The 13,587-nt window shown below is 43.2% G+C and overlaps 1 protein-coding gene across 6 annotated transcripts in view; it reads left to right on the top strand.

Moving 5' to 3' along the window:
• Nucleotides 1–13,587, top strand: part of USP25 (ubiquitin specific peptidase 25) — a 94,478-nt gene that overhangs the window by 32,526 nt on the left and 48,365 nt on the right. For 2 of the 6 annotated variants that reach the window (XM_083500692.1, XM_083500691.1), the window contains exon 1: nt 3,944–4,518. In XM_083500692.1, the coding sequence (XP_083356818.1) occupies nt 4,474–4,518 (45 nt within the window). In that variant the 5' untranslated portion in view covers nt 3,944–4,473. Of the gene's footprint in view, nt 1–3,479; nt 3,749–3,889; nt 4,519–5,005; nt 5,111–13,587 lie in introns of those variants that run through there. The other 4 variants (XM_083500688.1, XM_083500693.1, XM_083500689.1 and 1 more) reach the window with 4 other exon arrangements.

Here is a 13,587-nt window from a genome sequence, read left to right as displayed (position 1 = left end):
TACACCTGATCATCAGATTTGTCCCTGTGGCAAACTGTTTGGGGCAGTACCATACATAACCAATTCATCAGGCAAAATTTCTCATTTTACAGACAGCTAAGATGCTGTTGCTTCCCTATTTAAATGTTTATTAGACACCTTCACCAAAAGCTGTTACCCGGAGGAATTTACAAGGTCTAGTTCAGCTCTGGTATGTCTTGGTTTATAATCCTGATCTCTCGCCCTGACTCTTGGCTTATTATTCTGCCCTGCTTTCTGGTTTGCGCTTCCAACCTGATTACCTTTCAGTACTGGCTGACAGTTCCTGGCTTCTGATACAACCCTGATACCGTAAAACTTTAAGGACTCCTTCAAATTCCCTCACTGTTTTAACGCTGAATTCTATGATTTGGGCCATGATGACATGCATGATTATTATTATTATTGGCTTCATTGCTTTCTGATCTGTGGCTGAATGCCAGGTCAGATCAAAGTAAGACTTCACTCATGATCTGATTGTGAACGAGGAGGCCAATCTGGCCTGCATCTCTGAGACTTGGGTGGGTGAGTAGGTTGGGGTTGGCTTCACCCAGCTGTGCCCATCTGGGTACTCAGTGCAGCATTGGGACATACTTGAGGCTCAGGTAGGAGGAGCTGTTGTGGTCTACAGAAATTATTTCTCTCTCCAGGCTCTCTGTCCAGTTGGGGGGTTATCTAGGGTGTGTGTTCCTGGCACTTGACAATCGGGACAGATTATGGATTCTATGGAGTTTAGCACTCACCTCACTGCCCAGCAGTCTCTCTGCCTGAGCGGACAGAACTGGTCTCAGAGGCGATGTTGAAGATTCCCAGACTGCTGATTTTGGGGAACTTCAACATCCATGAAAGAGGCTCTGGGGTAGTTCAGGACTTCATGGCTGCCATGATGACCATGAGCTGTCCTAACATGTCATCAACCCAACGCATGTGGCAGGCCATACTCTGGACCTTGTTTTTTTAACTCAGTAGGAACAGAGTGATCTGAATGTAGGGGATATTGATATCAGTCCGCTGTCATGGTCACAACATTTCTTGTTGAGCTTTAGGTTTAACCCCTTTTTTCCCTCTGTAGATGTCGGGGACATGTTAAGGTGGTCCTCCTTCAGAGGCAGATGCATCCAATGGGTTTCCAGATGGCTCTGGGGGATTTTCCGGCTCATATGACTGACACTTCCTTTGAAGCCCTGGCCTGCTTAATGCAGCCTGCTTGGATCCCTGGTATATTCCAGAGCTTAGGATGAGGAAACAAAGTGGGAGACAGCTTCGATGCGAGTGGAGAACTCAATTCAAATGCAATCAAACACTGGTGGCAGTGAAGGAAGCAAAAAGGAGGCAGTGGTAAAACCGCTCTTCAAGAAGCCCTCCTTGGATTCAGTAAATCTAAATAATTACAAGCCAGTTGCCAAGCTCTCCTTTTTGGGCAAGTTTCTTGAGTGAGTGACTAGAACACGGCACTCTTGGAGGAAACTGATTTTCTAGATTCATTTCAATCAGCCTTTAGGCCCATTTTCAGCACAGAAACTGCTTTGGTGGCCCTGTTGTGAGACAGACAGGGGAAATGTGTCCTCGTTAATTCTCCCCAACTTCTCAGTGGCTTTCGATACCATCAATCATGGTATCCTTCTGGAGTGACTGTCCTGAGTTGGGCAGTACTGATTTGCAGTGATTCTGGTCCTACTTGGATGGTCATTTATAGAGGGTGATGCTTAGGCAGTGCTCGCTCTTTGGCACAGTGGAGCCTTCATTGTGGCGTTCCTCAGGGTGTGATTTTATCCCCATGCTGTTAACATTTAACATCTACATGAAACGGCTAAGTGAAGTCATCTGGAGTTTGGGAGTTTGGTTCCCAGCAATTTGCTGATAACACACAGCTCTACTTCTCCTCTACATCTGCAGGTGTGGCAGTGGATGTGCTGGACCAATGCTTGTCTCAGTAATGGACTGGCTGAGAGCCAACAATCTAAAGCTCAAATCCAGATAAGACTGAGTCACTGTTAGTGGGCAGCTCCCTAAACCGGATGGATAGGAGGTTGCCTGCTCTTGATGGAGTTACACTCTTTCTGGCACCTTCATCACATATCTTTAGGTTCCAGGCAAAAACATTCCTCTTTTCCCAAGGCCTTTGGCTAATTAAAGAATTCAAGCGTTTTTAAACTGCATGTTGGGTTACTGTTTTTGTTTGTTACTATGGTATGTATTTTTGTGTTCTTGTAAACTCTCCTGTGATCCTTGAAGGAAGAGTGGTATAGAAATGCAAATAATAATAATAATAAATTAAAATGTATTAATGTGTTAATGATATCTGATTGTGAAAAACTCCTTTTGAGGGGGCCGTTAATACCTTTCATGTGGTTCTCACTGTAGTTCACTTAATCTGCAACATACTCTTTCTCTATGCCAAATTCACTGACTGAGAGAGAGGATAGACAAAGGCTACAGCCACATGCACACTTATCTAGGAGTAAGTCTTGCTCTACTCAGGCAGGGATGCTTCTGAGTAAATACACATAGGATTGTATATGGAACTACCATTGAAAACAATTAGGGAAGTCCCATTAGTCCAAGACAGAGCTAACTGCACTACAGTATATTACATTAGCTTTGTTTCAGGTGAGCTGGATTCCAATCCAGATTCAAAATGCTGCTTTTAATCTTTAAAGCCTACACTTCACTCACAAACACCATCCCATTCCCCAATGCCATTGTCAGAGGCTTTCTCTGGGTGCCTTAGCCGGGATAAGTGTGACAAAGGACAGTATCCTGATGGTAGAACATCCTTCCTGAAGAGGCTCACATACTAAGAATGTATTCTTTCTGGCAGTAGGGGAAGACATTAATTCTCTCGGCTTTTTAAAGCTTTTCCAAAGGTTTTATAGGATCTCAGAAGTCTGGTAATTAAGATCTGTCTGTCTGTGCTCTGTGAGCATAATCATTATTGAGTTCTCAGTTGTCTGATGCTATTTATGTTGTATTGTTATGGTTTAAATTGTTTATATTATTTTAAATATTTTAGGAAGGTGACAAGATAACCTTTGGTTATGGGGCAGCACAGAAATATTAATTAAAAAAACAAATCAGTTGACGTGAGTAATACGTGTTTATTGATTACATTAGGTGTGCCCTGAGCATAACTTCACTGAATATCATGCATAGTTTCTTTTTATCCTGCTTTTTGGTCCAAAGTGATGCACAGTACAGTGTATTAAAAATGATTAAACCCATCAAACCATAAAGCCAAACCACTGATCAAAAATCAGCAGTGTAATAGCAGCAAAAACCACAGTATGAGGAGGCAAAATTAACAGCCTCAGTGTCACAAGAGACACTACAGAAAACCATAGCTTTGACTGACTGTCAAAAAGAAAACAGGAAGTGACACAAATGTACCTCCCATGGAGATGAATTCAAGAGCCTGGCTGCCAATGTGGAGAAGGCCCTGCCCCACCTATTCATAAAATTAATCTCAGAAACAGGATATGAAACAGAAGCCCTCTCAGGAGGAAGGTGGAATCATATGGAAGCACGTAATCCTACTAGTACCCAAACCGTTTAGAGCTTTCTGGTATTAGCAAAGTTCCCAAACCTTTCCCAGTCCCAGGGGCTACTGCACCTCCACAACTTCCTGGAGTGTCTTCACCTGGCTAGAAGCATTATTCCCGCATTGTTTCTTGCTAGCCTGGAGGACAGAAAGGGGCGCGGGGATCCGCAGCAGCCAACCGGCCCCACCAAGGTAAAACTTGCAGGGATGACTCGGCCTGCTTTAGCCGCTCGCCCCGCCTGCCGCCGGTATGCGCTCTTCCCCGACCCTTGTTCCGAAAGGAAGGCCGCCGTGGAGCTAAAAGGGATCCCCAGAGGCTTTGCAAGCTGGACGGCCGCCGCAGGATAAGGGCGGGAAGAGGAGAAGTTCCTGCTTCCCGTTCAGTCGCCTTTCCCCGGTAGCGGCGGTAGCTGGGCGGCGTCTTCCCTTCCTCACTTGCCCCCTCGCAGCTCGGGCTGCAGCCCTGCGCGCCCGCGCTTAGCCGGGACAAACTCGGCCAGACTTACTTCCGAGTAGGGAGCGCGCAGGGCTGCGCCGCCGAGGAGGGAGGCGCGGCGGGGAAGGGGAGGAGCCCAAGCACATTCCTGGGCTGGGCATGTTTGGTTGAGGCGGCGGCGGCGGCGCGTACACTCCTAGCAAGCGGCAGGCGCACCGCCGGGCCTGAGCGCGCCCCGCTCCTTTCCAGGGCTGCCACTTGCCTCGGCAGGCGCGTCGCGTCACGGCTGCGTGGATCGCGAGCCGCGGCCTCCCCACGCCGCGCTCCTCTCCCTCGTCTCCCTCCTGCTCCTCCGGCGGCCCGTCCACTCCGGCCCGGCCTTGCCGTTGCTCCCTCCCCACCCTCGGCTAGCGCCGTCTCCTGCTGCTGCTGCTGCACCTCCTCAGGCCGGCGGGGAGGGAAGCCGGAGTCGGGCAGGGCCATGACCGTGGAGCAGAATGTGCTGCAGCAGAGCAACGCGCAGAAGGTGAGGGGCGACCTGGCCGGCGGGGTGGGGGAGAGCTACCCTGTGCTCAGGCCCAGGCAGGAAGCCCTTGGGCAGGCTGCTGGGCTACGCCAGGGCCTGGCTTTTGGGAGCCGAGGCGGGTCGGCGCCTTCCCTCCCGGGTTCCCTCCGTGACCTTTGCGTCTAGCGAGGGAGAGGCGAGAGCCGGTTGGGCGGCTCCTCCCGGCCTGGGGAAGGGGATCGTGGGGGGGGGGGTGTCCGCTGAGCTCCTGGAAGCGGCACTGCCTTTCTGTCAGTATTACTTCTCCACCCCGTCCGCGCTTTGAGTTCCTGGAAGCGTGTTCCTTCTCTCGCATTTGCCCTGCTTCCCCCTCCTTACCTTGCCAGAGAAGTGCCCACGGGGGTTGGTATATTAGGGGGACGGAGGAGGAGCCCGGCGTTTCGATCCGCAACTCGCCCTTCCTTCCCTGCCCCCCCCCCTCACAAAAGTGCCACTTTATTTTTAAATAGAGGGATTGACGTTTTCATCCTCCCCCGATTCTGTCGCCCTGAGACGCATCTCGGTTTTGATCATGTCAGCTCTTCTAACCGGTTCTGTAATACAGTACTCAGGTGTAGGAAGCAGGCGGGTTTCCTGCTTTAACTATGTTTCATGCACTTAATGTAAAGCTTTGAAATGAGTCTGTAAATGTGTATCCCATGAGGGGTGGTGAAGAATGCTACTGCTTCTGTTTTTGCCCTGAGCCAGGAAATCTGGTTGTTAGCTAAAAGTATAGTGTGGCTGGTAGTGTGAATGCTTTACTTGAATTTTGTAGATTATATCGAAGGTGTTTTGTTAACTATTAGTAACAGTGGCCTATGTTAGTAGCTTCTGAGTTGTATTTACCTGTATGTTTCTTTTGAGGTTATGTATTTCCTCTGGAGATTTGGCTTGCTATGTCATGGGATATAGGACCCAAATGATCTAATTCTGGAGAAAGTTCATGGTACTTTGTCCCAAGGAAAGTTGTCCTTTCTATAACACTTTGAACCTTTCGATATAAATAAAGAGTAAGACTGGTATCCTTGAATTTATGTGAAGTACATAATCTGTTGGAATGTGTAAATAATCCTACTCCAAAGAAGGCTGCTATACATGGCTTTTATCTGCTCTTTTTTACTTCCATTTTGCCTTTCCAAAATCCTTGTGTGGTAGGTTAACTGAGAGATACTGCCTGATCCAAGGTTATCCAATGAGCTTCAAGGCTTAGCAAAGATTTGAAACCCTGGTCTAAGCCTAATATTCTCTCAGATAATTTGAAACCATTCATTCACATTTTTGAACAAGTCTTTTTTATAGACTTGTTTCAAGCACAGATGCCTATAACTTAAATAGGTAAAAAATAGATAAATGACCCCTGGACAGTTAAGTCCCATCAAAGGCGACTATGGGGTTGCTGTGCTCATCTCGCTTTCAGGCCAAGGGAGCCAACGTTTGTCCACAGACAGCTTTCCAGGTCATGTGGCCAGCATGACTAGACTGCTTCTGGTGCAAGAAGCCAGAGCGCACGGAAACACTGTTTATGTTCCTGCCGCAGTATCTTGCACTGGTATGTTTTCGAATTGCTAGGTTGGCAGAAGTTGGGACAGAGCAATGGGGGTTCACCCCATTGCACGGATTCGAACTGCCGACCTTCTGATCAGCAAGCCAAGGAGGCTCAGTGGTTTAGACCACAGTGCCACCCATGTCCCTATAAGTTAAATATGGTCATTTTTTTATATAGTATGTTTATAACTTATCAATTTGAGAGGTGTGTGGCCACTAAAAATTTGTACTTTTTGTTTTTGACTCATGTGAAATGAAGAGGGACATTCCAAATGCATAGCCATAAAGGCTTGCAAAGATGCTATACACTCTTCTACAGTTCTATTGAACAAGTATGTGTTAAAAAAATAACTACTCACTTCTGTTTCCACATTTACCTCTTTCCACTTGCCTGGTCATTTCTTTTGCATTTTGCATCCTTTTATATCTGCTTCTAACTCCTTCAAAAATGTCTCATAAAATACAAGATTTAAAGTAAGCAGTACCTGTGTGTTCTTAACATGCTTTCATAACAGTAGAAATCTACTCCTTGAGTAACTTCAACAGGGTACTTGTGTGCTGTTGATACTCTGTACTTCAGTGAGGATTTGACAACTGCTTTTCATCTTTGCGCTGTTTGCATTCATGCTAAAACCAAAGTCATTAGTAGTTGTATCCCAGATGCACTGAATAGAAAGTGTGACGGGTGTTTCTGTTTAAACATACATCCTACCCAGCTTTGTAAATAAACCCACAAAAGTTACTAGTCTTACTAGCTTTCTAAGAGACTAGTAATCTGCATTTCTGTATTGACCATGGGTAGGCAAACTAAGGCCCGGGGGCCGGATAAGGCCCAGTTGCCTTCTAAATCTGGCCTGCGGACAGTCCGGGAATCAGTGTGTTTTTACATGAGTAGAATGTGTCCTTTTATTTAAAATGCATCTCTGGGTTATTTGTGGAGCATAGGAATTCTTTCATTTTCCCCCCTCCAAAATATAGTCCAGCCCCCCACAAGGTCTGAGGGTCAGTGGACTGGCCCCCTGCTGAAAAAGTTTGCTGACCCCTGGTATTGACCATTTAAGAGGCAAAGATCCCTCCTTTGCTAAAAGGAAAAAATGCCACCTGTGAAGTAGATTGGTGGAAGAGGAATAGAGCATTTCAGTGCTGATTGTGAAGGAAGCGACTTTTCTCGTTAATTCAGGAGGCATGGAAACAAAGTGGGCTGGTAGAAATGGGATTAATGAAAGCTGCAATCCAAAATGTCTGGAAGGCGCTTGTTTGACAAAGGCTGATCTGGGACATTAGAATTTTTCCTGATGCAAACTGAATTTTCCAGTGCAAAGTACGCTATGCAAATTAATGTGCTTGTGGATGCAAATAAATTCAAGAATTTGGCTGAACCCCTGTCACTGGCCAATTCAAAGTCCAAAGGACCAGAAGCTGTTGGTTTATAACCGTTTTTACAGGGATGTTTGAAACAGCTGGGTTCATTTAACAACAAATGACTGCTTGGTACCCCATAGTGGTGTTTCTCTTTGGTTCCAAACGGCTCCCATGAGTTCTCTAAAGAGTCTGTAATTTTGGGAAGGGCTGTAGCTCAGTGGAAGAGCATCTACTTTGCATGCAGAAGGTCCCAGATTGAAACCTCAGCATATCCAGGTAGGGCAGGTTCAAGAGAGAACTCCATCAGTGTAGACAATTTTGAGCTAGATAGACCAATAATCCAGCTCAATATAACTCAGTTTCCTATGTGGAAATAATATTTGTGCTTGTGTTGCTGAATGAACCTTTAAATATGCCTCTTGGGATAGATGGATAAATAACCTGTGTGTGTTGAAAGAAGAAAGATAAAGTGAAATGATCTAAACTAATATTGGGTAAGCAGGATATGTTCTGTATTCTTGCGTTTATTCTGAGAGTAAAAGTTCCTATTACTAGAACAAAGCAGAGCTCTGCAATTTCCAATTATAGTTTCTCATGTTAGTTTTGCCTGTTTTTAAGTGTCTGCCTTTAGTGTGAGAATATAAACATATAGTGCTTGGGAACCATGCCCTTCCGGCTTGACTAATTCTTTCCCATAGTGAACTCCCACAAAAGAATGTTGTCAGATATGTATTACTACTAGTAGCTGTCAGTATATCTTTTCCTAAATAAAAATACTTGGTGCCTGCAGTTTACATTAAATAGTAGATTATTAGATGATGGGTGTTGTTACCATGACAGTGACAGTTTAAAAGGATAGGCCTTTCCTATGTCTATAACACAAGCATAAGCAAAAGCATCTCACTAATATAGTTGTCCCCATGGGATTTGCAGTTCCTATGCAACAATTTTGTATTGAATGCTGATGCAAATAGTAAGTTTTGTCCCAGCTATTCAAGCTGAAGACCCCTTAGCATATCACTAGTTCCTGAAGAGTTTCTGTACTACAGATTTGAAGAAGCAGCTTTGTTCTGTAAGTCTGTAGCACAGAAATTCTTCAGGACTTGATGGTATGCAGTCCTAGCCATTTCTAGTCAGAAGCATGCCTTATTGAAGCCAGGATTCAATAGAACTGCAGACCAAGTGATCTTCTAATTCTATAATTGGGGCAAAACATAGAAAAATGCTGTGTGCGTACTGAACTTAGCATGCAAAACATTCCATATAAAGTTTTCCCATAGGAAAACTGCAAATCCCCTGGGGATGAGCTGTTTTTGTTCCAACTGGTCATGATATGGTGAAAGCTTTGAACATTAGGATTATGTTTTTTCTTTCCCTATACATGTGTTTTGTGGTAGCACCTAGAAACATACTGAGGAGTATCTTCTTTCTGGTACTTTATCCCGTTAAAATGTATGGAGACTCTTAATTGTGTGTAACACTAGTGGAAGTAGAACTAAGTAGCATAAACAGCTAGAGCGAAATACTACATTAGTGGTAGGATATTGGTGTAAAATAGCTTGTTATTTGATATGTTTAGGGTTTTAAAATGTCACTTTCTGCACTCAGCTATGGTCAGGGTATTAGAAAAATGTATGAAATGTTATCTCCCTGGTTTTTGCTCCATAGGTCACTTAAGGACAGTTTGCACTTCATTCTGACCAGAAATCATACATGCAGGATGCCCTGTTGAGGAATGTATGGATTGCTAGGTTTGGCTCTTGTACACAAGAAATTCCACCGGCTGCACTTGAGTTCCATGTGAGCAGCTGGCTTCAGGTGCGGGAGGTAGAGAAGTCTTCTCTTTTCCAGACTTCCAGTCTCTTTCCTTGCTACAGCAAAGGCGGTTGTCACTGAAAACACATTTTCAACAGATCTATATGTTAGGTGCATCTATTTTGTGTATGTTTCATTTTTTCATTCATAGAGATATTTACACCTAATTGGTACTTAAGAACTATGACACACTTCTTTAATGTATACTTAGTGGCTTTAATTATTGCTATAATTACTGGTCTTTTTAAGTACATGTCCTGGTGTACACAGCTGGTAGAATATTGTTGAACAAGTAAAATGTTTTGACATATGAAGGATTTAAAAATTGTATTATATAAAGTACCAAACAATTGTCATTTTTGAAACTTCATTTTTTGTTATATCTGAATTGATTTTGTATCATAACACAATGATTTTCCTTATAGTTGCCATCTCTTCTTTTTGATTGCAAGTACCAAGAGGTGAATAAAACACAATCTGTGGCCAGTTAAGAACATACAAGCAGCAGTCAGAAGAAGCATGATTAAAATGTGCTAAATATATTTTCTAATAGCTCAGTTGGTAGAGCATGAGACTCTTAACCTCAGGGCTGTGGGTTTGAGCCCCACGTTAGGCAAAAAGATTCATGCATTACAGAGGTTTGGACTGGATGACCCTCTTGGTTCTTTTGACTCTACAATCCTATGATTCTAAGTCCTGCATAAAGTGATAATTTGGTAAAATCTATAGTGAACTAGTATATTTGTATAATGGAAGTAGGCTGCTGTAATTATGTACTAACAATCTTTATACTAAATTCATTCAGAATTAGGGATAAATTATTGAAATTCTCCAAAGAGAGGTGAGCATACATTCTATGTTTCTTTGAACAGTAGTTGAAAGAACTGAAGGGACTTTGCTCTGCTTGTAAAATCTGTTGCTTTGGCTCCTTTAAGCTTTTTTTTTTTTGGTAGCTCATTGATTGCAGAGAAGAGAGCATGCCTAATGGGAGCCCTTCCCTACAATATCCTGCCTTAACTTCAGCTTCCTTCACATCTTCAGCATTTTACTAAGCCTTGAGTCTCAAAGGGCATTCCAATTTTGCCACCCTTTTCAAGCTCTGTGTGTGTAGTGCATTTTAGCAGGTTTGTGAACTAGGATGGCTGTGAACAAGGGCCCTTCTTGGTGCCAGTAGTGCATTTGTTTTTGTGTTACTGTGAAGCAGGGAAACCACCACAGTCTAAATCTAGTATACACAGTTCATGAAAGCTAAATACACTCATGCATATAATTTAATTGTTCTCTAGCAGAGATTGCATTTTAGATTCTGGTATCATTGAGCAAGAGGCATTACAAACCTGTGAGACGTTTGTATTTCAATGAATTTTTCTGTTTGCTTGGAGAAGAGATGCTCATGAATAATGACAATTTTTGGAAACTTATCCTGAGGGGCAAGAGAAGTGTGGAGATGCAATGCTTCTTGCTCCAGAAGTGGGGTTTTAAAATATCTGCTGGTTCTTCAATCTCAGTGGAGAAAACATTGAACTTACAATGTAAGTTTAATGTACTAACTATAAAATATATTTATTCTGGAGTCCAACAGAGCAGAGTGCAATAGTCAGAAATGAAATGTTTTGGCTTCATTCAAGTATGAATTTCAAAATTATTTCCCCTTTGACAGTATGCAGTGGTACCTTGGGTTACATACGCTTTGGGTTACATATGCTTCAGGTTACAGACTCTGCTAACCCAGAAATATTACCTCAGGTTAAGAACTTTGCTTCAGGATGAGAACAGAAATCATGCTCCGGCGGCGCAGCAGCAGCAGGAAGCCCCATTAGCTAAAGTGGTGATTCAGGTTAAGAACAGTTCAGGTTAAGAACAGACCTCCAGAATGAATTAGGTTCTTAACACGAGGTACCACTGTACTGGGAACCCCAGTATACTTGGGTTTGGTTTCTCCTCTTTCAGCATCTCTTTTGTAGTCTCACAGTCCCTGCCAGCATTCTGCACATGGTTGTGTTATATTAGTGGAAGAAGCCCAGGACAGCCAGGGCAAAAGCTTTTGCCTTGGATGTTACAGCTTTCCATCATTTCTTTAACCACATAGTTCTGTAAGCAAATTATTTATGGCTCAGTCTCTCTTTAATGTTTAAATAAACTAACTTGGGATAAAATAAATGTTTGGCATTTCTGAACTTGAAAGTCATTCAGTTTTGCTCTTTCCCCCTCTAAACCTGTGGAACCTCTGGAGCTACACAAGCCATATTCTGCCAGCTTGTTTCTATGCTTTTAGAGAGGTCACAGAGGTAGAACCACAGCTCTTCTGTCTTGCCTGTACAACAAAATATGATTCACTAGGATGTCATCATCATCATCATCATCATCATGGTCACTTCCTCTAGTAACAAACCAAAGTGGTGAGTGCTGATCCAAAACTGTGACACTGAGAAACAACAGGGAAATAATTATATGCTCAGGGGAACCGTAAGATTTGCAGTTGTACACACATTTAAAAAGGAGGCGGCACAGAACAGGCCAGTGGGTATTGGACATGAGTTTAGTGGCCTCAAAGAGTCATGCACTATTGTCAGGTGGAAAAGAAATGTGGGGTAGGGAGTAAGGTACACTGCTTCCATCCATTACAGTTTAATAGTGTTCTGGAAGGGGGAGCAGGGCTGGCTAGCTGGAACCTACTCCTGTTTGGAAGTGAGGAAGATATATAACAACATTTGCAGTTTCCACTTATTCCTTCTAATAGTGAGATTGAGTGGTGAAGATTCCTTCCCCGCCATCTCCCACCCTGAGCAGGCTGCTGATACGCTGACATTTTGTTGCCTACTTATAACCTGTACCCAAATTTTGTTAATTTACTGACTGAATGCAGACAAAAGCAAAGACACTTGCCCTCCCTTTTACAAAATATTTGGCAGCAGTAGTTTTTCTCTTTCTCGCCTGATATCTTCCCAGCTTTCTCTTAAAAGTAAGTTTGATGTTTGATTAGGAATCTTTTTTCACTGTTGGGCCTTGACATACTTTCTTTTACCTAATTGTACTCGGGGATCATCAGGCTCCCCCTGCAAAGTATGCTAGTAATTTGTCTCGCATTAGTCACATTTGTGTTTAGGAAAGACTCATAGGAGTCTTATCTTTCTAAAATGGACAGTTTTCACTAGTTATATGGAGGAGGAGGTAGTGTGGCAGTCCATTTGATAGTGTTCACTGTTTCTTTTAAACCTTCCTGATGTGAAACTGTTACTAATTGCGATTGTGATCTTTGTAAACAGATCTGTAGTAGGGAACTATCTTTGATCACCATCTAATTTCACAGTATCTGCAACCTGCATGAATGTGTCTTTTTTATAGAGGTCTTTTATTTGTACATGACAATATTTATAAACTTGAAAAAGTTTATTTGCTGTTTTCTACATTATTGCTACTTTTGCTGGAGAATAAAGGTAAAGGGACCCTTGACCGTTAGGCCCAGTCGCGGACGACTCTGCCAAAGATATGTACCATCAGCTGTACATTTTTTGGGTACAAGTTGTGATATATATTGGCTTTATAACTGTGCTCTTACCTTTCAGTTGAATTTATTTTTCATAGAAACATAGAATTGTAGAGTTGGAAGGGACCAAAGGTAATCTGTCCAACCCCTGCAGTGCAGGAAGCCCAACTGAAGAATCCCAGACGGCCATCCAACCTCTGTTTAGAAATGTCCATTGAAGGAGAGTCTACCAACTTCCAAGGCAGTCTGTTCCACAGTTCTTACTGTCAGAAAGTTCTTCCTAGTATTTAGGTGGAAACGTATTTTACTGGCAGAATGCTGGCTTAGATTTTCCTACCTTGCAAACACGTGCTGAATTATGAAACACAGAATATTTAAGTGTACTCAGAGCAAGAATAAAATGTTCTTTACCTTCTTAAATTAAAAAAAAATTGCTTTCTGAGATTTAGAAAACTGTACCTTATACAGTGGTACCTCAGGTTAAGAAATTAATTCGTTCCAGAGGTCTGTTCTTAACCCGAAACTGTTCTTAATCTGAAGCACCACTTTAGCTAATGGGGCCCCCCGCTGCTGCCGCGCCGCCAGAGCACGAGTTCTGTTCTCATCCTGAAGCAAAGTTCTTAACCTGAGGTACTTCATCCTGAAGCAAAGTTCTTAACCTGAGGTCCTATTTCTGGGTTAGCGGAATCTGTAACCTGAAGCGTATGTAACCTGAAGCGTATGTAACCCGAGGTACCATTGTATAAATGAATGGTATATCACCAGATCCTGGAGAAGTGGCTTACTAATTTTCTTACTGTCACAAAAATTGTGTAGTCTTTTGGATTAGCTATGAGTTGAAA

This window comes from Podarcis liolepis (assembly GCF_965112155.1).
Source record: "Podarcis liolepis genome assembly, chromosome: 4".
NCBI classification, from domain to species: Eukaryota; Metazoa; Chordata; class Lepidosauria; order Squamata; family Lacertidae; genus Podarcis; species Podarcis liolepis.
The sequence above is the reverse complement of the archived record's forward strand: the minus strand, read 5'-3'. Positions and strand labels throughout refer to the sequence as shown.